This window comes from Somniosus microcephalus, chromosome 18 (assembly GCF_052327205.1).
Source record: "Somniosus microcephalus isolate GS21.2 chromosome 18, FLI_Smic_1.0, whole genome shotgun sequence".
NCBI lineage: Eukaryota > Metazoa > Chordata > Chondrichthyes > Squaliformes > Somniosidae > Somniosus > Somniosus microcephalus.
This window is the reverse complement of record NC_141004.1, coordinates 32,233,718-32,256,759: the sequence shown is the minus strand read 5'-3', so window position 1 is coordinate 32,256,759 and position 23,042 is coordinate 32,233,718. Positions and strand designations below refer to the sequence as shown.

The following is a 23,042-nucleotide window of genomic DNA, read 5'->3' as shown; positions in this document are numbered from 1 at the left end:
GTGAATGGGTGCCTGCGTCAATATTGGTCAGCTGGGGTGCCCATAAGGTGAGGGCCGAGGAAGTAGCAGGGTTGAGTGCCCACAGGTCCGGCCAAAAAAAGGCTTCTTTCTTGCAACAACTGGATCTTTTTCCCAAAAACGTCACTTTCCTTATGGCAGCTGATCGCTTAGTGGCTGGTTGCTCGAAGGAAACTAGCATTCCCGGATTTGGTGGTTCCGACTTTCTGCCCCTGACAGGCGCCATGCTATATGCCGAGGTCACCAGAGGTGGAGCTGGTGAGAATTCCAGTGGATGATTTTGTCCAGGTACTGGAGAAAATAATGAGACTTAAGACAGACAAATCTCCAGTACCTGATGATTTCCGCCATCTGGAGTATTAAAAGAAATAGGTGAGGAAATTGCAACAGCATTAGTCATAATTTTCCAAGGCTCTCTAGATTCAGGAATTGTGCTTTTGGATTGGAAAATGTCTCTCCATTATTTAAGAAGGGAGGGAGGGAGAATCCAGGTAATTACACACCTATTAGTTACTGGAATCTATCATCAGAGACAGAGTTGAGACAGAGTGACTGGGCACTTGGACAAGTATAACCTGATCAAAGATAATCAGCATTGGATTGTGAAGGGTAGGTCATGTCTGACTAATCTAGTTTAGTTTTTTGAGGCAGTCACTAGTATGGTGGATGCAGGAGTGCCTATGAATGTTATCTATTTGGGCTTCCGAAAGGCATTTGATAAGGTTTTGCACAAGAGAATGTAAGCAAAACTGAAAGCACACAGAACTAAAGATAACTTTGTGATAGTGGGTGATAATTAGTTGGGAGGTGGGAGACAGAGCGTAGGGATATGGGAATATTCTCCTATTGGTGGGATGGGACAAGTGGTGTTCCCCAGGGATCTATACTGGGGTCTCAGTTTTTTACCGTATATATTAATGACTTGGATGAAGGAATAAAGAGTTGTATATCCACATTTGTAGATGACACTATGTTAGGAGGCACAGTAAGTTGTGTAGATGGGAGGAGAAAGTTACAAAGGGATATAGAGAGACTAAGTGAGTGGGCAAAACTATGGTAGATGGAATTCAAAGTAGAGAAGTGTGCGGTCATCCACTTTGGATCCAATAAAGACAAATCAGAATATTTTCTTAATGGTGAGAGACGAGGAGCTGTGGAAGAGCACAGGTGTAAAGAATACAAATCATTAGAAACTAGTGCAGAGGCACAAAAAGTAATTTATAAAATCTAATGGAACATTAGCCTTTCTCTCAAGGGGTTTGGAATACAAAAGTAAGAAAGTTATACTTCAGAGCCTTGGTCAGACCCCATCTGGAGTATTGTATTTTGGGCACCAGACCTCAAGAAATATGTTTTGGTCTTGGGTAGGGTACCATGTAGATTTACTAGAATGATACAATGCGTTAAAAGGGTTAAATTATGTGGGCGTATTGCATAAACTTGGTGATGTAAGAAAACTCACTGAGCACTTGGTTTGAGTATAAAACAAGGCTTTAATCAACTGTTTCACAACCATGAGATTCTAGTTACATCACTAGTTCCTGGTTACAGAAACATCCTGAGCAAGCTGGGCCCACGCCCAAGTATTTATACTTTCCTTGGACGGCGCCACCAGCTGGCCACCCACTGTTATCTCATGAGTCATTTCTACATGAATGGTAAGATTCATGACACCTGGCTTGTATTCCCTTGAGTTTAGAAGGTTAACGGATGATCTAATTGAGGTGTTTAAAATGATTAAAGGATTTGATTGGGTGGATACAGAGAAGCTATTTCCTCTGGTGGGGGAATCCAGATCAAGTTTATGAACTCTTAAAATTAAGGCTAGGCCTTTCAGAAGAGAAAACAGGGAGTTCTTTCTCACACAAAGGGTAGTACTACACTACAACAGTGCCGACACTTCAAAAGTACTTCATTGGCTGTAAAGCCATTTGGGACACCCTGAGGTCGTGAAAGGAGGTATATAAATGCAAGTTCTTTCTTTCTTTCTTGGAAATCTGGAACTCTCTCCCTGTGGATGCTGGGTCAATTGAAATTTTCAAGACTGAGATTGATAGATTTTTGTTATGTAAAGGTATCAAGGGACATGGAGCAAAGGCGAGTAAATGGGTTGAATGTTAGATCTGCCATGGTCTAATTGAATGGCGGAACAGGCTCAAGGGGCTGAATAGCCAACTCCTGTTGCTATGTCTCTTCCCTGATGTCACCAGCAAAGGGGAAGGATGACAGAACTGCTTGTCCCACTTCCCCAGGACACACTGGCACAGCCAAAGGGTATGGAGACAAGGTATAAACAGGCCCCATCCCAATTTCCGCCCCCTCTAGAACCTTCCTGGCACAATAATAGCCCCAATTTGCCAAAAATCATGAGGAAATGCAGGGCCCTTGTTCTTAGGTTAGACTAAGAGGCTGTAATGCACAAACTGTCTGAATGAATCAGTTGTACGCTAAGATTGTCTGAGGACACTGAACACTGAAATGCTGTTAGCCTTAATGGGACTCAAGGTTTCCATTTTTAAAGCGGGAGAAGCAGTTAAGAAGATGGACCAAATAAAAGAAGCAATTGTAACAGCAGGTTAAATCCTCACCGCCAAGTGCTTGACACATCACACCCAGAGCAATGTCTGCCTTGACCTCTATCATCTGCCTTCTGCGATTCTGGAGTTTCCCAATCTGTTTCTAGCTTTGTAAATTGTAATCATGAAAGCATCTGGCATTAGCTTTGTTACATCCATTTTCAGCCCTCTTCCAGCTTTTCAAGCACGTTACACATCTGACATACGCAATTAGTCAACTGGTTCCAACTAGGAACTCCGATCCAAGTGTAATATAGCTTGGCAAGCTAGTTTACAAGAACTTTACGACCTCATGGATAATTGTCCCTGAAATTCTGCTTGTTTTCTACAAGCCTCCCACTGTAATCCCGACAGGAGGCCAACAACACCACCCAGAGAAAGAGCTGAAAATGGCTGTTTGCGCTGTTTCCTACGGGTGGCGGTGGCGGGGAGGAAGTTTTGCTGGTCTCCCAATGGAGTTACATATCGGTAAACACCCCACAGAATCTCCATTGTAATGTCCATTGTGTCTACCATGAAGTTCATCAGCTGGGAGTCAGATCCCTGGGTGGGACATATCTTTGGAGCAGAGCTTCCTACTTAAATAAAAATCTGATACTTCATCTTTCACGTTGAGGCAATAATCTCATAAAGGAGTTCAGACAATGTCAGGATACGGGGTAGGACATTTAGGACTGAGATGAGGAGAAATTTCTTCACTGAGAGGGTGGTGAACCTATGGAATTCTCTACCACAGAAGGCTGTGGAGGCCAAGTCACTGAATATATTTAAGAAGGTGATAGATAGATTTCTAGATGCAAAAGGTGTCAAGGGGTATGGGCAGAGAGCGGAAATATAGTATTGAGATAGAGGGTCAGCCATGATCATATTGAATGGTGGAACAGGCTTGAAGGGCCGAATGGCCTACTCCCGCTCTTATTTTTCTATGTTTCTATGACATAAATAGGGCATGTGATCTGTTATTACTCAGATCTACTCAGAAACAAGCATTCTCACTGCACTGACTTTTTATGGAAAATTCCAACAGCTGTACAGCAATTTGTGCTAACGCAGCAAGTATAGACATTAATAGGACCTGTGGCAGGGTGCCACACCAAGCCAAGTCACTAACTCGAGTCATAACTGTGAGAGTGAGGCTTGAGCTGTTTATAACTGATATGGACCTTCTGAAATAACTCAATTATCTATTATTTTTTATAGTCTATTCTGTGAACTTCATATTCACCTTTTTTTTTGGCTGACAAGAGCCATAATTGTAGAGGGTAACAGCCAGCATACTCCATAGGTCACTAATGCATGATACAGATGCCAACATTAAAGACTAACAATTCTAATGTAACCATAGCAAACAAATTGACTGATCGGCCACCATCAGCAGACATTATATCATGGCATCATTGACTCACTACAGCTCCCTCAGAGCTAAGCAAGATCTGCGTGAAAGAGGCAGCGATAAGTTACAATGTTGTTCACACAAGGGAAAGAATAGATGGAACGTGACATTGCCCATTGAATATTTCCATTTGTTTTATGGCTGTCTAGCTCCAGGTCCTCCTTCCACTTTAGATGTTTTCTGAAACATTGAATATTGCAGGAGAATAAAATTACGGGGAGAAAATTGGAGCAAAAAAGGAAATTCGTTTCGTCAGTCATGTTAGTCATGGCTCAGTGGGTAGCACCCTCACCTCTGAGTCATGAAGGTTGTGGGTTCAAGTCCCACTCCAGAGACTTGAACACAAAAATCTAGGCTGACACTCCAGTGCAGTGCTGAGGGAGTGCTGCACTGTCGGAGGTGCCGTCTTTCAGATGAGACGTTAAACCGAGGCCCTGTCTGCCCTTCAGGTGGACGTAAGAGATCCCATGGCACTATTTCGAAGAAGAGCAGGGGAGTTATCCCCGGTGCCCGAGCCAATATTTATCCCTCAATCAACATCACAAAAACAGATTATTTGGTCATTATCATATTGCTGTTTGTGGGAGCTTGCTGTGCACAAATTGGCTGCTGTGTTTCCTACATTACAACAGTGACTACACTTCAAAAGTACTTTATTGGTTGTAAAGTGCTTTGGGATGTCTGGTGGTCATGAAAGGCGCCATATAAATACAAGTCTTTCTTGATTGACAACAGATTTGTTTTCCCAGAAACTGGGCAGAACAAATACCTTTAGTCTTTCAGATATAGTGTGCAATTCATTTACTGTTTGAGTGGCTGCAAATGAATGAATCCTTCCGGCAATGTTTCTGGTGCTGAAATATAATTTTTACTGTCCTTAAATCAAAATTTCACACCTGATCTCACAATTTTTCTTAGTAAAATTTCAGACATGGTCCTTCAAATTTATTTTGTTGTGGAGAAACATGTCAACAGTTAAAAAGTTAAGGTTTTAAAATAATAAATTATGGTGACATTTTATTTGTTTGCTCATTGCCTGAGCCCAGCCTGACTGAACCAAAGCGGCCTGATTCAGGACGGAGGGTACGCATTATTAAACCTGATCAAAGAAAGGAGGCGATTATGTGCCAAAAATAACTCCCTACTGTCCACACTTACTTTGTCTCCTCAGTTTTTCTCCCAATCCACGAATTTTGATGTATGGATAGGTTTTCCCACAATCCTCCAGGGCAGGCCAGATCAATTGGCCGATAACAATTTGAGATTGAGTTTTATTATCAGTATTTTACGGCTTAAAACTTTTTTTCCCTTAAGGTTTTCCAGAAGCACGTCATTTTAAGAAGTAATCCAGAATTTGAACAATGATGGGATTCTGCCTCTTCACTGGGGTCCTGCATGGCTCTTTTGACATGTGGAAACACTTTAAAACATCACGAATAACTTACATGGTATGGCAGTGACCCTTCACTAGCCTCTGGTGCGGTTCCAAGTTTTGTGCATAAATCTATCCATATTCCTATCTGTCTGTCCGTGACATACTACTGAAACACTGGCCTAGAAATTGAGTGCCCTTAGCGCCGATTTTGCGGCGCTAGAGGGCCTAGCGCTGCATTTGGCGCCGGCGCCGAAATTGCCTGGGGCCCTTACGCCGCGGTAGACCGGTAGCGCTGCGCCGGCACCGATGACGTCATCGGTGTGCGCAGCGTCCCGGTTGCCATGCCGACGGGCCCCAGCGCCGAAATTCAGTTGCGGCCGCCTCGCCCGTGACAGCCGCAACTAAGACTCTGGCAACAGAGTCTTACGAGTCTTTGCGCCGGCGCATTAAAGGCCCCGCGGCGGCCGGCTGCTTTCCCGCCGGCCGCCTGGCCGCAGCTCCCTCCCCGGACTTCCCCCCCCCCCCCCCCCGGAACAGAAGCAAGCCCGGCACTTGTCCGAGGTGCTGGGCTCATTTTTTAAAAGATTTTCGCGGGCCGCGATCGGGTGCAGGCAGCTCCTCCTTAAGGGAAGGAGGAGGCCTGCACTTCCCGAGCCTGCCGCACCACATCGGGTGCCGCAGCGCCGGAATTGCGGCACGAAACGGCAGTTAGCGCCGATTTACCGCCGCAAAGACCCTTCAGTAGCGCCGGCAGCCGTTTGGGCGCGGCCCTGCTGAATTTTTGGCGCGCGCAGGGGGACTTAGCGCCGGCACTAACTTCCGGCGCTAAAGCCCTGGCTAAGCCAAAACTCAATTTCTAGGCCACTGTATCAGTCACGGAAGCATTTCAATTACAGCAGGCGGTTTTTAAAAAGGGCAGCTGACATCTAAAAGGAGGGACAGAAAAGGGAGGATAAGAGCTTGTGTTTAAAATTTAGAATGGCTTTGGATTCTGGTGTTATTCTTAAATTGAGAATATATTTTTTATTACTCTGAAGATGTCATTAATAGAAGAAACTGAAAAATTGAGCATAATTCCTTCAGAAAACAATGATCATTATATGGACTGAAAGAATGTAGAGCTTACTGGATTGTCAGTACGGATAGGTTGATTCTGTCTGTTCTGACTGAAATTAATTAACAAAATCAAATGTCAATTCAAGTTCAATCAACTAGAGTAAAATGTGACACAAGGTCAAGAGGAAATGTACTTTCTTTTCTTTTCGCAGGACATCTCAAATTTAAAGAAATGTTCAGGGTGCTTTGTGTACTGTGTTGGTTTATGAAGTTGACAACATAAACAGGAGTGTTTCTCACTACTAACTCGCGAAAAATATAAAAATGGATTGTAAAAGCTTCTATAGGTATGTGAAAAGGAAAAGACTGGCAAAGGTAAATGTAGGCCCTTTACAGTCAGAGACGGGAGAATTTATAATGGGGAATGAGGAAATGGCAGAGAAATTAAATAAATACTTTGTTTCTGTCTTCACGGAGGAAGACACAAAAAACCTCCCAGAAATACAAGAAAACCAAGGGTGTGGTGAGAATGAGGAACTTAAAGAAATTATTATTAATGAAAAAACAGTACTAGCAAAATTAATGGGACTAAAAGTCAATAAATCCCAAGGGCCGGATGACCTACATCCTAGGATTTTAAAAGATAGTGGACGCATTGGTTGTCATCTTCCAAAATTCTATAGATTCTGGAACGGTTCCTGCAGATTGGAGGATAGCAAATGTAACCCCGCTATTTAAGAAAGGAGGGAGAGAGAAAACGGGGAACTACAGACCTGTTAGCCTCACATCAGTAGTTGGGAAAATGCTGGAATCTATTATAAAGGATGCAATGACTGAGCACTTAGAAACTAATAGTAAGATTGGGCAGAGTCAACATGGATTTATGAAAGGGAAATCCTGCTTAACAAACCTATTGGAGTTCTTTGAGGATGTAACTAGTGGAGTAGACAAAGGTGTGGTGTATTTGGATTTTCAGAAGGCCTTCGATAAGGTCCCTCACAAGAGGTTGGTGAACAAAATGGAATTGGGGGTAATATACTAGCATGGATTGAGAATTGATTAACAGACAGAAAACAAAGAGTAGGGATAAACGGGTCTTTTTCAGGATGGCAGGCTGTGACTAGTGGGGTACCGCAAGGATCGGTGCTTAGGCCCCAGCTATTCACAATCTATATCAATGATTTGGATGAGGGGACTAAATGTAACATTTCTAAATTTGCTGATGATACAAAGCTAGGTGGCAGTGTCAGATGTGAGGAGGCTTCAAGGGGATCTCGACAGGCTCAGTGAGTGGGCAAGAACGTGGCAGATGGAATATAATGTGGATAATTGTGAAGTTATCCACTTTGGTAGAAAAAACAGAAAGGTAGAGTATTTCCTAAATGGTGAAAGATTGGGGAATGCAGATACTCAAAGGGACCTGGGTGTCCTTGTACATGAGTCACTGAATGTGAATGTGCAGGAGCAGCATGCTATTAGGAAGGCAAATGGTATGCTGGTCTTCATTACAAGAGGATTTGAGTACAGGAGTAAAGAAGTCTTACTCCAATTATATAGGGCCTTGGTGAGACCACACCTGGAGTACTGTGTACAATTTTGGTCTCCTTACCTAAGGAAGGATATACTTGCCATAGAGGGGGTGCAACGAAGGTTCACGAGATTGATTCCTGGGATGGCGGGACTGTCGTATGAGAAGAGATTGAGTAAACTAGGCCTGTATTCTCTTGAATTCAGAAGAATGAGAGGGGATCTCATTGAAGCATACAAAATTATCACAGGGCTTGATAGGGTGGATGCTGGGGGAATGTTTCCCTTGGCTGGGGAGTCTAGAACCAGGGCCTCAGCCTCAAGGTAAAGGGTAGGCCATTCAGGACTGAGATGAGAAGAAATTTCTTCACACAGAAAGGGTGGTAAGTCTTTGGAATTCTCTACCCCAGAGGGCTGTGGAGGTTCAGTCATTGGGTATATTCAAAACAGAAGTCGATAGATTTCTGACTAGTAAGGGCATCAAGGGATATGGCAATAGGGCCGGTGAATGGAGTTGAGGCAGAAGATCAGCCATGATCTCATTGAATTGTGGAGCAGGCTCGAAGGGCCGAATGGCCTACTCCTGCTCCTATTTCTTATGTTCTTATGTTCTTAACCCTGAGAGTTATATTTCTATTTAAAGCTATTCTTCCTGAGCAATTATTCCCTAGTTTAGCACCATACGTTTATAAAGTACACTGTCCGGGAAATTCCTCAGAGTTGCTCCTGCTCTGCAACAATACTTCGCCGGAAGTGCGGTGGACACCCTGTTTACGTGTGTAAATGGGGTTTCCACCACATTTCTGGCAAAGTAATGCCAGCAGGAGCCGCTCTGAGGAATTTCCCATCCCATGCCCTCGAAAATCTGATGGCTATAATTCCTGCAGTTCTGCTGCGATCATGCCAGAATATGCTGGGTCAGTGGGAGGTGCACACCATTGGCATGAAGCTGGTGGCACCTGTTCCACTAAGCGTGTATCTCTGGCGTTCGTCTGTCATATGCATATGGAAAATCCACCCCCTGTCTTCCATAGGGGTTGCGAGATGCCCAGGCCTCCTTCCTAAGACCCCAGCTAACTCCACTTCAGCCCTTTGTGTAGTTTTTTTTTTAAATTCTCCTTTCTTCAGTGGTTGAAGCCATTCCTCTTGCCCGGAGTCCGTCCTCCCGCCCTTTGGGGCCCTCTTGTGCCCATCTGAAGGCCAGTATGCTTCATCTGTCTCGGTTTACCAGCCTCCAGCATTAACCCAGGTCCCTTCTGAGCTGGGGAAGGCCTGGCTTAGGGAAGGCCCACACCAGCTCCACCCCCTTGGCATCAATGGCTTTATATGGGGTGGACAGAGGTTCCCCCTTATAAGGCTAACAGAGAACCCCTGAAGTCAGCAACAGCCTGATGTAATCCTGGGTTCTGCCAGACTCCCACCAGAGTAAATTCAGGAGCCTCTCTTCTGGTAATGGACCATGGAACCATAGATAAAAACGTGATGGCCATAATGATGGAGGATAGCTCCGAACAGAAAATAAGAACATTGGGCACTAAAATTCAGATGTTAAAACTCAGAAAAAATAAGCAACAGGAAAATGCCTGTACTATACAAATAAACAATGTCTGATAGCCTATTTAAAGTACACTCTCAGTTTGCAAGTGATATTTGTAAATTGCTTGAACCTTGCTCTCCTGCTTTGTAAAGACAATCAAGCCCCTTCAGTGTGTCCCTGCTTTGTAAGATACTGCTGGCCAACTTTTGTTCTCCATGTTAGTAAAGGGTAGGTGTCATCATATTTTGTAGGACATTTTCACTTTAGTTTTCAAATGTAAAGGTTATAAAGAGGTCAATTTCTATCAAATCTGTTAGCACCTACAGGCGCAATTAGCAGTCTAGGGGGTCAAAATTGGACTGCGTTGCACCCGTTTTATGGGTGTAAAACGGGCGCAATGAGGGCTAATGTCAGGGACCAACGTCCCGCGCCCCAAGGACGCCTGAAAGACATTTGATCCAATATTGGGTCGGGTCATTTTTCAGGCTTCCGGGGCGACCAGCTGAAACAGATGTTAGGCTCCTTGTTTGCTAATGAGGGATGTAACACCTGTTTTATGACCCCACTGAGAAATTGGGATGGCCTAAGTGGAACAGGTGCTGGGCCTGCGTCGTTCATGTTTTGATGGCGTGGATGCAGGCTAGCAAAGAGCTGCCACCAAAAAGGCAAGTAAAACATTTGTTTTTAAGTTTGATGAGGAGCAGGAATGCCCCTCCCGGCTCCCCGGCACTCCTGAGGGCTGCTGCCGACCCGTAATCGCACCCATCCCATTCCCCTCCCCCCACCCCCCCATCTCCCCCAGCACTTAACCGAGGGCCAGTGCCGGCGAGTCTGGTAGCCCGAAATGGGATCATTCGACACGGGCAAGCTGGCTCTGGAGGAGTGCCAGGTGCCGGTATCTTGCCCAGAATATCAAGATGAGGCCCGAGGAGCAATTTTGGGTGGTCCTCGGGCCGGCTTCTTCCGGCGTGTGCAGTGTGCACCCGAAAATGGGCAGGAAGTGATTTGTCCCCCCAGGTATTTTGTAAGCTTCACAACATTGTAGATTAACGTACTTCCTGCTAGCTTAACATAGAGGCACTGGTATCGAACTGATGGAGAAGTCAATTAATGTCTCTGTTACCATACATTTTCCCCCCAATAATCCTCTCTCTCTTGTTTTCCATTTTTTCTGACTTTCTCATATTTCTCTAATGATGTCTCTCAACCTTCTTTTCTATTTTCAGCTCTCTGTAGTATTTTATCTCCCTCAGTTTTGCTGGCTGACTTCTGTCTCTCTCTATTTTGCTCTGGTTCTTTTCTCAGTTGCTAGCACTCGTCCCTCCGAGTCAGAAAATTGCCAGTTCAAACCCCACTCCAGCACGAGTATTTCAGTACAACAGTGAAGGATCACTGTGTTGTCAAAGATACTGCTCTTCAGGTGAGATATTAAACCATGGCCTTTTCTGGTGGTTCAGATGGATGTTAAAGATCCCAAAGCACAGTTCGAAGAAAAGCAGGAAATTGTCCTGAATTCTTCCTTCAACCAACATAACCAAAAACAGTAACACAAAAGCAAAATACTGCGGATGCTGGAAATCTGAAATAAAAACAGAAAATGCTGGAAACACTCAGCAGGACAGGCAGAATCTGTGGAGAGAGAAACAGAGTTAACGTTTCAGGTCGATAACCTTTCGTCAGAACTGGTCAGAAAAGTCATCGACCTGAAAAATTAACTCTGTTTCTCTCTCCACAGATGCTGCATGACCTGCTGAGTATTTTCAACATTTTCTGTTTTTATAACCAAAAACAGATTAGTTGGTCATTCATCTCATTGTTGTCTGTGAGACATTGTCATGAATTTGCCTACATAACAACAATGATTGCACCTCAAAATAATTCATTGCATTTGAAGTGCTTTGGGATGTTTCTAACAAATGTGATAAAGTGCAACATAATTTGTATTCTTCTTTAGAACAAAGGAATGTAAGAAATAGGAACAGGAGTAGACAATACGGCCCCTCGAGCTTTCTTCGACATTCAATAAGATCATGGCTGATCTTCGACCTCAACTCCACTTTCCCGCCCAATCTCCATATCCCTTGATTCCCATAGTGTCCAAAAATCGATCGATCCCAGCCTTGAAGATACTCAATGGCTGAACATCAACAGCTCTTTGGGGTAGAGAATTCCAAAGATTCACAACCCTCTGAGTGGAGAAATTTCTCCTCATCTCAGTCCTAAATGGCCGACCCCTTATCCTGAGACTATGCCCCCCAGTTCTAGACTTTTCAGCCAACGGAAACAGCCTCTCAGCATCTACCTTGTCAATCCCTCTCAGAATCTTATATGTTTCAATGAGTTCGCCTCTCATTCTTCTAAACTCCAGAGAGTATAAGCCCACTCTACACAATCTCCCATCATAGGATAACCCTCTCATCCCAGGAATCAATCTAGTGAACCTTTGTTGCACCCCCTCCAAGGCAAGTATATCCTTCCTTAGGTACGAAGACCAAAACTGTACCCAGTACTCCAGGTGTGGTCTCACCAAGGCCCTGTACAATTGTAGCAAGGCTTCCTTACTCTTGTACTCCAGCCCCCTTGCAATAAAGGCCAACATACCATTTGCCTTCCTAATTGCTTGCTGTACCTGCTTGTTACCTTTGTGTTTTGTGTACAAGGACAGCCAAATCTCTCTGAACACCAACATTTAACAGTTTCTCACCATTTAAAAAATATTCTGTTTTTCTATTCTTCCAACCAAAGTGAATAACCTCACATATTTGTTTCTTTACCTTTATTGTTACATTCTCTTATGCTTTCTTTCAGCTGAACACTCTCTCCCCTGTTTCCTGTCAAAGTAGAGTTTATGGAAGTGAGCCTATGAGAAACTTAAGTAAAAATATGCAGTTATTACTCTCCCGGTAGCTATTGATTTGATTCAGCCCATGTCTATAATGGAGAAGAAGATTTATGTGTTGGTGAAGCTAACCTACTTTTAGGGTTTGGATGACATTGTAAATTTGAAGAGAATGTTATTCAGATGAGCAGATAGTCCTACAGCAATGGCCATTGAAAGCCAGTGCTATCCTTGACAGTACATACAATTTTTCACTCATGTTACACTCATTTTTGCATTTGCACAAGGGAGGAGAATTATATTAAATATACAAAACTACAAGAACATTTTAGGGCATGTTCTGACACCAAATGCAAAGCTGTTTTTTTTGTAAAGTAATAGTGGATTCTACCCACTTCATCTTTCACAGTGGTGTCATATTTGGGAGAGGTGGCTAGATGTTGTAGTGGGTTAACACACTATTCTGTCACACCTCTACCTCAGACTGACGAATGAAAATCTTCTCATTGTACCAACTGTAAGGTTCTATGTCAGATGAGTTTGGACTGTCTCTACCCAGATTCTAGTTGGAATGTTCCCATAGCTCAAGCATTGGCCACAATTTGATGCAAATTAACATTACGTTTTCAATCTCACTCAGAGGGGCCATGGATGGCTGGAGTGGGAAGTGGAAGAATTCAGGTTCGTTTTTATTGGGGATAAATTATGAAGTTTTGCTCTGGATTAGGTTATTGCATGGCTAATCTTACAGTTCCTGAAAGAAACATTCATGATAAAAATGGAGCAAACTGTTCCATTCCCCAACACACAAGAAAAAAAATCACTGATAAATATTAGTTGAAAACAGTTTTCATGTTTTTACAAACCAACCTTACAAACTCTGGCTACTCTGGAGTAAATGGCCTTCTCAGAGCCCGTAGTATCCAGCGCTGTTTCTCTTAAAAATATATATATTTTATCATCATCTGTATTGGAGGTGTCAGAGATGGGGTACATCCCAATAAACTTGGGGTCTGAAGAGAAAAATATAAATGACAAGGTATTATGGTACTTAACTTAGTTTAGTACCAAAATAAACTTGAAAAAACATTGATGCAATATATAAATCTGAATTAGATTGTTAAAAAAACTGCCTTTCCATCAGTTTTCAGCAATCTGATTGGTAATCATGTGACCATTAATGCATGATTGAATACATGGTCAATACAAACGAATTCCTATCTTCCAGCTTCACCGACATTCTTTCTTTTCCCTGCAAGCTTTTGTCCCAGCCCAACCATTCCTCAGCCTAGGCAGCAGCCCTGGCACTCGGCCTTCCCAGTCACTCCTTGCTGGCAGCCTAGATGGAGTAGGCCCAGTACCTGACTGACTCCTCATGATATATTTTTTTCCTGGGCTCAAGCACTACTCATTAGCCTTATCAGACTTGCCTCTCTCCCAGCTCTGCTTACTGATCTCTACAGACTTGACTCTCACCCAACCGTGGCCCAAGGCCCAGTTCTCATTTTTCCTTCTAGGCATTTGGTGATAAATTCTGGCCTCTCCACTCCCACTGAGTCCCAGACTCCCAGCCCTAAAGCTTCTTATCAGCCCCAGCGTCATGCACCAGTCTCGCACTACTTTCCAGCTCAACCCCTGACCGCCAGCTTCTCTCGAACAGCCCTAGCTCCTGGCCTATGCACCTTTTCAACCTGAGCTCAGCCCCCCTCCCTCTCCTCCTCCCCACCCAAACCCCATCATAAGTGTCAAGCTCTGGCCCTCTGCTCCCTCCTTCATAACCACGGAAATTCATTTAGGTTGCTCAGAAGGTCACATCCCAAGCCTGGCTCAAAATCTCTTGGAAGGTGAGAGGAAAAAGGAGTGAATGTGAGACATACAAAAAAAGAGAAAGGAAGAAAGAAAGAGGCGAAAAATCAGGAAAGAACGAAAGAGAGAGAGAAGAGAAAGTAAGGAAGAGAGAGGAGAAAGCAAGGAAGAAACAGACAGGAGAAAGGAAGAAAGGAAGGAAGAAAGAAAGTCGGGTGCAAACTCAATTCTAGGCCTTGATTTCTCTCTAACAGAAGAATCAACAAACCTAATAAATACAATTTTTTATAAACGGTGCATGGGGAGTACTTTATTACTTCTATCCCAAAGAGATGATTCCCTTTAAACAATAAATATAAAATAGAAATTATTAGAATTAAATATCAGAGTTGCATACAATACATACAAGGTAAAGGTGTTTAAGTGCATTCTGAAATGTGTCATTTAGTATCAATGGAGAATTTATCAGAATTGAGCAACTGGATGAACTAACATGTGGGCAGAACCTAGTATTCCTAGAATTACCAATACTTTGTCAATCTTTAGATTCTCCTGTGCCGCACACAGTTACCCACCCAATAGGAGAGGGAGGTAGCCTGTTTCTAAGTCTCTGCTCATGATTAAACATGGATCACCTACTGCAGATGTGTGAAATCAGTGAGGTTCTGCTCTCCAGCTTTCTTGAGAGATCAAGAACTCACCATCTGGGTTACTGCTCCAAGGCATAGTACAGACGATCCTCTCTCATGCAAGTCTGCTTCAGCCTACTGCATAAAAGATGTTTCCACAGACCGTGAAACAAAGCTAAAGGTTCAGAACCTAATACACAGTCTCAAAAGTTAAGGACTATTTAGCTGCCAAAGGGAAATTAATGCAGTTTGTCAAACACATTGAATGTGTTATCTTGCAGCAAGCCTCAGTCTCACATACCACTTAACCAAAGCGGATTGTTGTGTTCTGTGCGGATATACTGATTTTCCAGGTGATGTATGGGGGAGCGAAATAGAGCTGTGTCTCTCCCAAGGAAATCGGAGGATGTCCCAGCATAGAGATATTCATCTGAAGATTTAAAAATGAAATGGAAAAGTTTAGTATTTCAGCATTGAAGGCATAGCTTCAAACTCAAACCTCAAGAGGTGTCCTTCATGCGGTCTGCAACAGGCCATGGGCTCATTTTTTTCTTCTCTACATTTTTGCCAACATAATCTGCACCTGAACTGGACAGAGAATGAATTTTAGCCATTGAAATTATAGCTGAAGAGAGGCCATTCAGTCCATCATACCCATGCTGGTACTAGCTCTTCTACTGGAACTATGTTATTACTGTTTATGCTGCAGTATACTCACGCACATCTATACAATAAGTCTGCCTTTCATGCAGATTTCTTAGTGACCTGTGAACTTGGGGGCATGGGTCATCCTTTGGCACTCGGCTCCTTTGTTTAAAATATGCAAGTTAACTTTTACGCTGGTGTCTATAAACTGGCTTTTACAGTAGATCCATTGTGCAGTAGCTTTCTGCACAGCCTATAAAGGGCTGGGAAAAGATACCTATTCTGCACTTTTACTGAACCAAATTATCTGAAATGGGAAGATTATGTAATTTTATTTGCATTTACTTTACAAAAACAGACACACTTTTGTACAAATGCAACTTTTGGTACGATCTATTTATAGCTTATCTTCAATCATCTTGAAACAGATGTGCAATGTTAAGAACCCAAGAGAAAGCAGTGAATGGCAGTTCATTCTTGTGACAAGTTCCTGATTTCAATCTGGTTCCTTGGGGGAGGTTCAAAAATTGACAGGCTGGTCAGTTCCAGCCTGCCACCCACAGTTATAAAATAGCTTTGACTAAGGCTTGGGATTACAGGATCGTCCACTGAGTGAAAGTGTAAGGGGATATTCGGGAAGAACAAAGAACATCCACAAGCTTTCTCTCTGTGATTTATTGCATGGGCAAGTGAGATGGACTTTGTGTTTTGAAAAGCTGGTTTAGGGAATTTCTGCGAGACACCAGGCCAGGTAAATCTGGCGTCCACGCAAGTTGTTGTTTCAACAAATCTTGAAACTCTTGGAGCATAGTGTGCATAATTTATTCATCTGCAACAGACTCTGCAATACTTTGCAAACCAAATTGCTCTGGTTGCTTGGTAGCAGCACCATAATTACTGAAGATTTCCCTTAGTTTATATTTCTAGTGAAAGAGTAAATGCATTTTTAAACATGTTTACAATATTACTAGATAGCGACTAAAGGAAATCTTCACAAACACATTTACAATGTCACTACATATAGCAACCAGACCAATTCTTCCGCACACATTGTCCTGAGGGCTATTTCCATTTCTGTTGTCCTACAGAGGATACAGTTGTTAGGTTCAATAATACCAAGCTGAGAATTCTTTGCTCCAAGTCATTCCCGCAATGGTACTGACAACACAGTTTCAATAACAACATTTTCAGCAAACCCTTGAGCAAGAGTATCGTGTTGAAGGATTAATGAAACCTGAGCGACTGTTGACAAATTTTGCAAAATGCTTTGACACATGTAAAAAAAGGTGGATCAATATACCGACACAGAAGTGAATACTGAACAATGTTATTTATAGGTCGTCAACCAAAATAACTCATCTGACTCTCACTGCATAGGTAGATAAAGCACCTCTGGATCACCAAATATACTCAAAGCTTTTCTGATGTTACCATGAAATGTGGGGCCAGAAAAGATCAATCATGTGGAAAACAATCTCCGAGGATGGCGCTGTCATTTGAAGCCTCAATTGATGGGTTATTTCTATGTACAGGGCCTTGGTGAGACCACACCTGGAGTACTCTGCACAGTTTTGGTCTCCTTATCTGAGGAAAGACATACATGCCTTGGAGGCGGTGCAACGAAGGTTCACTATATTGATTCCAGGGATGAGAGGGCTGTCCTATGAGGAAAGATTGAGTAGATTGGGCCTATACTTTCTGGAGTTTAGAAGAATAAGAGGTGATCTCATTGAAACATACAAGATTCTGAGGAGGATTGACAGGGTACATGCTGAGAGGTTGTTTCCCCTGGCTGGAGAGTCTAGAACTAGGGGGCATAGTCTCAGGATAAGGGGTCGGCCATTTAAAACTAGATTGAAGAGGAATTTCTTCACTCAGAGGGTTATGAATGTTTGAAATTCTCTACCCCAAAGGGCAGTGGATACTGAATCATTCAGTATATTCAAGGCTGAGATAGATAGATTTTTGGACTCTAGGGGAATCAAGGGATATGGAGATTGGGCGGGAAAGTGGAGTTTAGGTCGAAGATTAGCCATGATTTTATTGAATGGCGGAGCAGTCTCCAGGGGCCATATGGCCTACTCTTGCTCTTAATTTTTATGTTCTTATGATAGGTTAACTATGGCTGATTAATAGTTTGGGGGGCAATTCACTCCTACCGGTTTACTCATTTTTCAACCTGTGGGCTAAAATGTGGGTTATATCAATTGTGCAGTAGGTCAACCAATGAAAAGGGAGATGTACAAATACAGGAAGTTACATTTCTATAGTGCTCATTAAGTACAGGGTGCTTTTCAGAGCAGTGCTGCTAAAAAGAAAGGAGCTTGCATTTATGTAATGCTGTTCATGCCCTCGGGATGTCGTAAAGCACTTCAAATTAAATGAAGTACTTTTGAAGTGTAGTCACTGTGGTAATGTTGACAAATATGGCAGCCAATTTGCGGAAACAGCAATGAGATAAATGACCAGATAAGCTGTTTTAGTGGTATTGGTTGAGTCATAAAGGCTGACCAGACACTGCCCTTCTTCTGATAGTGCTATGGGAAAGGCAGGAAACTGGCGGGATGGGATCGGCTGCTTGTTTTGTAAGTCGCCCAATTTTAATTTCCATTGACTTCAATGTAAAATTGGGTGAGGTGTAAAACAGACGGCCGACACATCCTGCCAGTTTCCTGCCGGGCGGATTGGGTTAATATTAACATCTAAACTTCAAAAAATAATTCATTGGTGTGAAGCGCTGTGGGGCATTCTAAGGACATGAAAGGGACATTATAAATGTAAGTGTATCCTTTTTGTAGTTCTATCTCAGTTTATTCAAAGAGACAGATACAGCAATATACGTGTGTACAGTGCACCTTGGGACGTTTTCTAGGTTAAAGGTGCTATAAAAATGCAAGTTATTGTTGTAGTGCAGTGACTATGGACTCCCTGCTTATTCTGTTCTCTCTGTTTATTTCCACACCCATTTGCTCACTCATTTCTGAAGTCACTTTTTTTCCTTACAGAATTCTGAGAAGTAAATTATTATGAACAGGGAAAGACGCAGCTTCAAGTGTGCTCATTCACTGACCGGAGCCATGTTGAGTGGCCGGGCATTAAACAGAGGCCAGTATATTCCTCAGTGGGGGTAGAGGTGGGAGTTGAGAATAGGAGGAAGGAAGAAAATCAGAGGGGTTAGTCACCACTGAAGAGGCCCTGTTCCTTCCTGACAGCTGGGATTACAGGAGCAGTGGAATTGGTCTGGGAGCGTGTTGTGCGCCCCCGCCCCTTCCTCAGTGTGGTAGAGGAGTCAGGCCAGGTAAACAAGAAAAAAAGATAAAAACTTAAAACTAAAGGTGGATATTTTACCCTAAATACTCCCTTAATATTAAAGATGTAAGAAAAGTAACTATACAACATGCTTACAAGGCACAAGTCAGGAGTGTGTTGGTGTGCTCTCCCACTTGCCTGGATGGGTGCAACTGCAACAACACTCAAGAAGCTCAACACCATCCAGGACAAAGCAGTCCACTTGATCGGCTGCCTATCCACCGCTTTAAACATCCACTTCCTCCACCACCGGCACCCCGTGGCTGCAGTGTGTACTATCTACAGGATACACTGCAGCAACTCGCCAAGGCATCTTCAACTGCACCTCCCAAACTTTTGACCTCTACCATCTAGCAGGACAAGGGCAGTAGCCACGTGGGAACACCATCACCCCCAAGTTCCTCTCCAAGTCACACACCATCCCAACTTGGACATATAGCGCCATTACTCCATCGTCGCTGGGTCAAAATCGTGGAACTCCCTACTTAACAGCACTGTGGGCACCCCTTCACCACATACGGACTGCAGCAGTTCATGAAGGTGGCTCACCACCACCATCTCAAGGGCAACTAGGGATGGGCAATAAATGCTGGCCTTGCCAGCGACGCCCATATCCCAAGAATGAATTTAAAAAATGAACTGTGGGAATGCAGGAAAACATTAAGGGTTACTGAGCAAACACAATGCTAACTGAATTTCTTACACTGAAGAGGTTTTATGGGGATATAAATCTTGAACAGAAGTTAAATCATTATTCACATAAGAAAATCATTGCAGGAAGCTTGATCTTTGACCTTCTGGTGCTCAGTGTAAACGGTAAAGGGTTAGTTTGGCTTATTGTGGGTAAATTTAGTTTCAAAGCCACACAAGCTTTTATTTGCTCTCTTCAAAATCATCTGACATTTGTCAAGTACTGCATTATGTGGCCAAATTGACAGATTTACAAAAAAATGGTGGGAAATCCCATTAAACCATTAAATAGTGTTCCAATGATTTGAAAATCCAGTTCATTCTTTGCTAGACTTGTATTTTATATTACATTATTACAATAAGAGGGATTATTATTTAATTTAATAATTGCAAATGCCACAGTGTCAAATTTATGAAACCACGATTATTAGATCCATACAAGGCAATAATAAAAAGGTGCCAATTATGGCCCGATGTTGCAATCAGCATATTAATCATTAAACATTACCAGGTGTAAGCACAGCTACTCTCATTATGAGGGTCAAAGACAGAGCTGTACCATTGGAGTCTGTGTTGCTGGAAAATCCCTTTCGTGTGAGCTAGGGGCAAGGCTAATTCTATAAAAATCTGCTTTACATCCAAAAAAAAATATACAACTTGATTACATGCACAGTAGCTTTTCTTTACGGAGCAGAAATTTGTGTCCAGCAGCTTCACCTATGGTTCAGTTGGTAAGTGCGCAGCCTTGTATGGACCTGAGCCACACAGATGAGAACATTCACTGGTTCAATCCTCTCCCTCTCTCCCTCTCCTGGGCTGGAGGCCGAATTGGGAGGCAGTGCTGGAAAAGGCCTCTCCCGTTCTAATGCTGGCCTCCTCCTCTGTCCTCCACTCCTTCCTCTCCAGGCACCTCTGTCGATGATGTAGATGGGTTGGTGTGGGAAGGTTGTAGTGGTGGTGGCCTGGGGTGTGGTTCAATCCTCTAGCTGCGTTCAGTTAATTGATCTCAGCTGTAGGGGTGCTACAATTGGCATCAGTACTCCCAAGCTCGAGAGGAGAAAAAAATCAGCCAGGGTTTCCACTTCTGGGGCTGAATTTTGCCGGCGCTCAGAGTGCGGGTTTGGAGGCGGGGCTGCTGTCAAAAATCACAAAGATTGACAGCGGGTCGGTATCCCACTGTAAACCCGCCTCCTTATCAGTTTCCCCGAGTGTCAGGTCTGTCAGCCCTGAACAGACCCGACACCAAGCAGCGGGTCAGCCAATTTAGATTGTTAGAAGCTTATTAAAAGGTAGTTAAGAACCATTTTCTCATGTACTTACCATTTTATCAGGTTTTCAACAAGGTTCCGGGAGAGCGGCTATCATGTCAGGTAAGTATGTCGGATTCTCAGTGACTGTGGTTTGCTGTGAATAGGTGAAAGCTGCAAAAGTGGTATAAAACCTACCAATTCACAGCTGGTCACTTCCCAATCTTAGAAGCTGGAGCATTAATGATTTGGAACCCACTTTTGAGCTTTTATGCACTTTTGAAGTGTTTGGAGTAATCTCTCTATCCACTGTCATCTCCTTGGAACAACCTATCTCAACATTGACAGATTATTTCTGTCATCTCAACCTCACCTGCCATCTATTCCATCAGCATCAGTGCCCTTGAAAAAAATCTCACTTTGGTCCTCAGAATCCCAACACGATCAGTCCCAACACCAGCTGCACCAGGCACACCAGCAGCACCAACAACAACAACACCAACTTTCTCCGCAATCAACTTATGCTGCACTGGACACAGGGCATCATCAGCCATGCACATTGCTGCCTGGGATGCCAGGGATGGCCTCACCATGTCCAGATTTGCTTCATTTAATACTGTACACCCTGGCTGCCACATTATGCATCAGGTTGGCACCACCCCACCCCAACACCATAAAGCATCCCTACAATGTCCAAGGCATTCCTTTCACACTCATCACTATTGGGGGGGGGGTGGGAACATTATGTCTCACCATTCACTGGAACTTACGAACACACTTTCAAAGGTGCACACAAATCTGTCCAAGAAGGCAAAGTAGTGACAATAAGGATTTCAATGCTTGACAACACATTAACAGAAAGGTTACCCTTGTGTGTTGTTAGTTGGTATGATTGGACAAGGATGAGGGTGAGTGTGAGGGGTGGTTAGTGAGATGGGGAAATGATAATGTAGATAGAGAGGGATGGATGGGGGTACAAGGCAAATTGGTGTGAGTAAGGATGTGCAGGAGTAGGGTAGGGAAGTCAGAGTGATGGGGATTTGATGAGTGGCACAGCAGGATGAGGCTGAGTGTGGCTTAGCAGTAACATTTCATTATCTACTGAGATCATTGAAAGGTTTGTGCCACAGCAGTCTGGTTCTCCTGATGACATCCCTGCTTGTGTCCTTCTGTGCAATATGCAACCAGGCTGTGTTGATCTCCTGGGGAGGTCTCTTCCACCCTTGGAAGGGAAAAGGACCACCCTGCCTGCTGTGACTCTCTCCATAAGCATATGGAGGGAGTCATGGGAGAGCCTGGGTGCAGCCGTGCACCTTTGTGCAGTGCTTGTCAGTGTTTGCAGCACCTCAATGCTGCAGAACACTGACAGCGGAACTGTCAAAATCATTTTGAACATGGCTTCTTTAAGGAAGCCGACTTATGACGCAGCATCAAATGACGTAAAATCTTCTTGGATGCTGGGATCAAGACAGATGCGAGGTCCCCACACGCCACAGATGTCGCCCGCCACAGACCCGCCGAGGTTGGAAAAATCCAGCCCCTAATCTCCGCCTGGAAAGTAAGCCTGTGTGAGAATCAGGTGAGGACAAACAAATTGCTTCCACTGGCAGGATATTTGGTAGCCAGAGGACACAGATTTAAGATAATTGGCAAAAGAACCAGGAGGGAGCTGAGGAGAATTTTTTTTTACTCTGCGACTTGTGCCTGAAAGGTTGGTGGAAGCCGATTCAATAATAACTTTCAAAAGGGAATTGGATATATACTTGAAGAGGAAAAACTTGCAGGGCTATGGGGAAAGAGCACTGAACCAGATTGTTCGCAACTTTGGCATCCTATTTGAACCTGAACTAAGCTTCTGACCTCGCATCCTCTCCAGCACCAAGCTCATCTACTTCCACCTCTGTAACATCACCCGTTTCCGGCCCTGCCTCAGCCCATCTACTGCTGAAACCCTCATCCATGACTATGTTACCTCTGGACTCGACTATTCCAATGCTCTCCTGGCCAACCTCTCACCTTGCACCCTCCGTAAACTTGACCTCATCCAAAACTCTGCTGTCTGTATTCTAAGACCTGTTAGCCCATCACCCCTGTACTCATTGGCCTATATTGGCTCCTGGTCCAGCAACATCTCGCTTTTAAAATTCTCACCCCTCCCTACTCTGTAACCTCCTCCAGCCCTACAACCCTCCGAGATCTCTGCACTCTTCCAATTCTGGCCTCTTGCGCATCTCCAATTTTTTTCACTCTGCCATTGGCGACCATGCCTTCAGCTGCCTAGGCCCTAAGCTCTGGAATTCCATCCCTAAACCTCTTTACCTCTCTTTACTCCTTTAAGATGCTCTTTAAAACCTACCACTTTGACCAAGCTTTTGGTTACCAGTCCAAATATCTC

General features: G+C 43.7%; 1 protein-coding gene across 1 annotated transcript in view; it reads right to left on the bottom strand.

Annotated features, from left to right (window-relative positions):
• Nucleotides 1-23,042, bottom strand: part of LOC147105199 (semaphorin-3D-like) — a 147,915-nt gene that overhangs the window by 51,144 nt on the left and 73,729 nt on the right. Inside the window, exons 6-7 of the mRNA XM_086011320.1 lie at nucleotides 15,058-15,186; nucleotides 13,192-13,334 (exon numbers count right to left, since the gene is read on the bottom strand). Coding sequence (XP_085867446.1) covers nucleotides 13,192-13,334; nucleotides 15,058-15,186 — 272 coding nt within the window. The remainder of the gene's footprint in view (nucleotides 1-13,191; nucleotides 13,335-15,057; nucleotides 15,187-23,042) is intronic.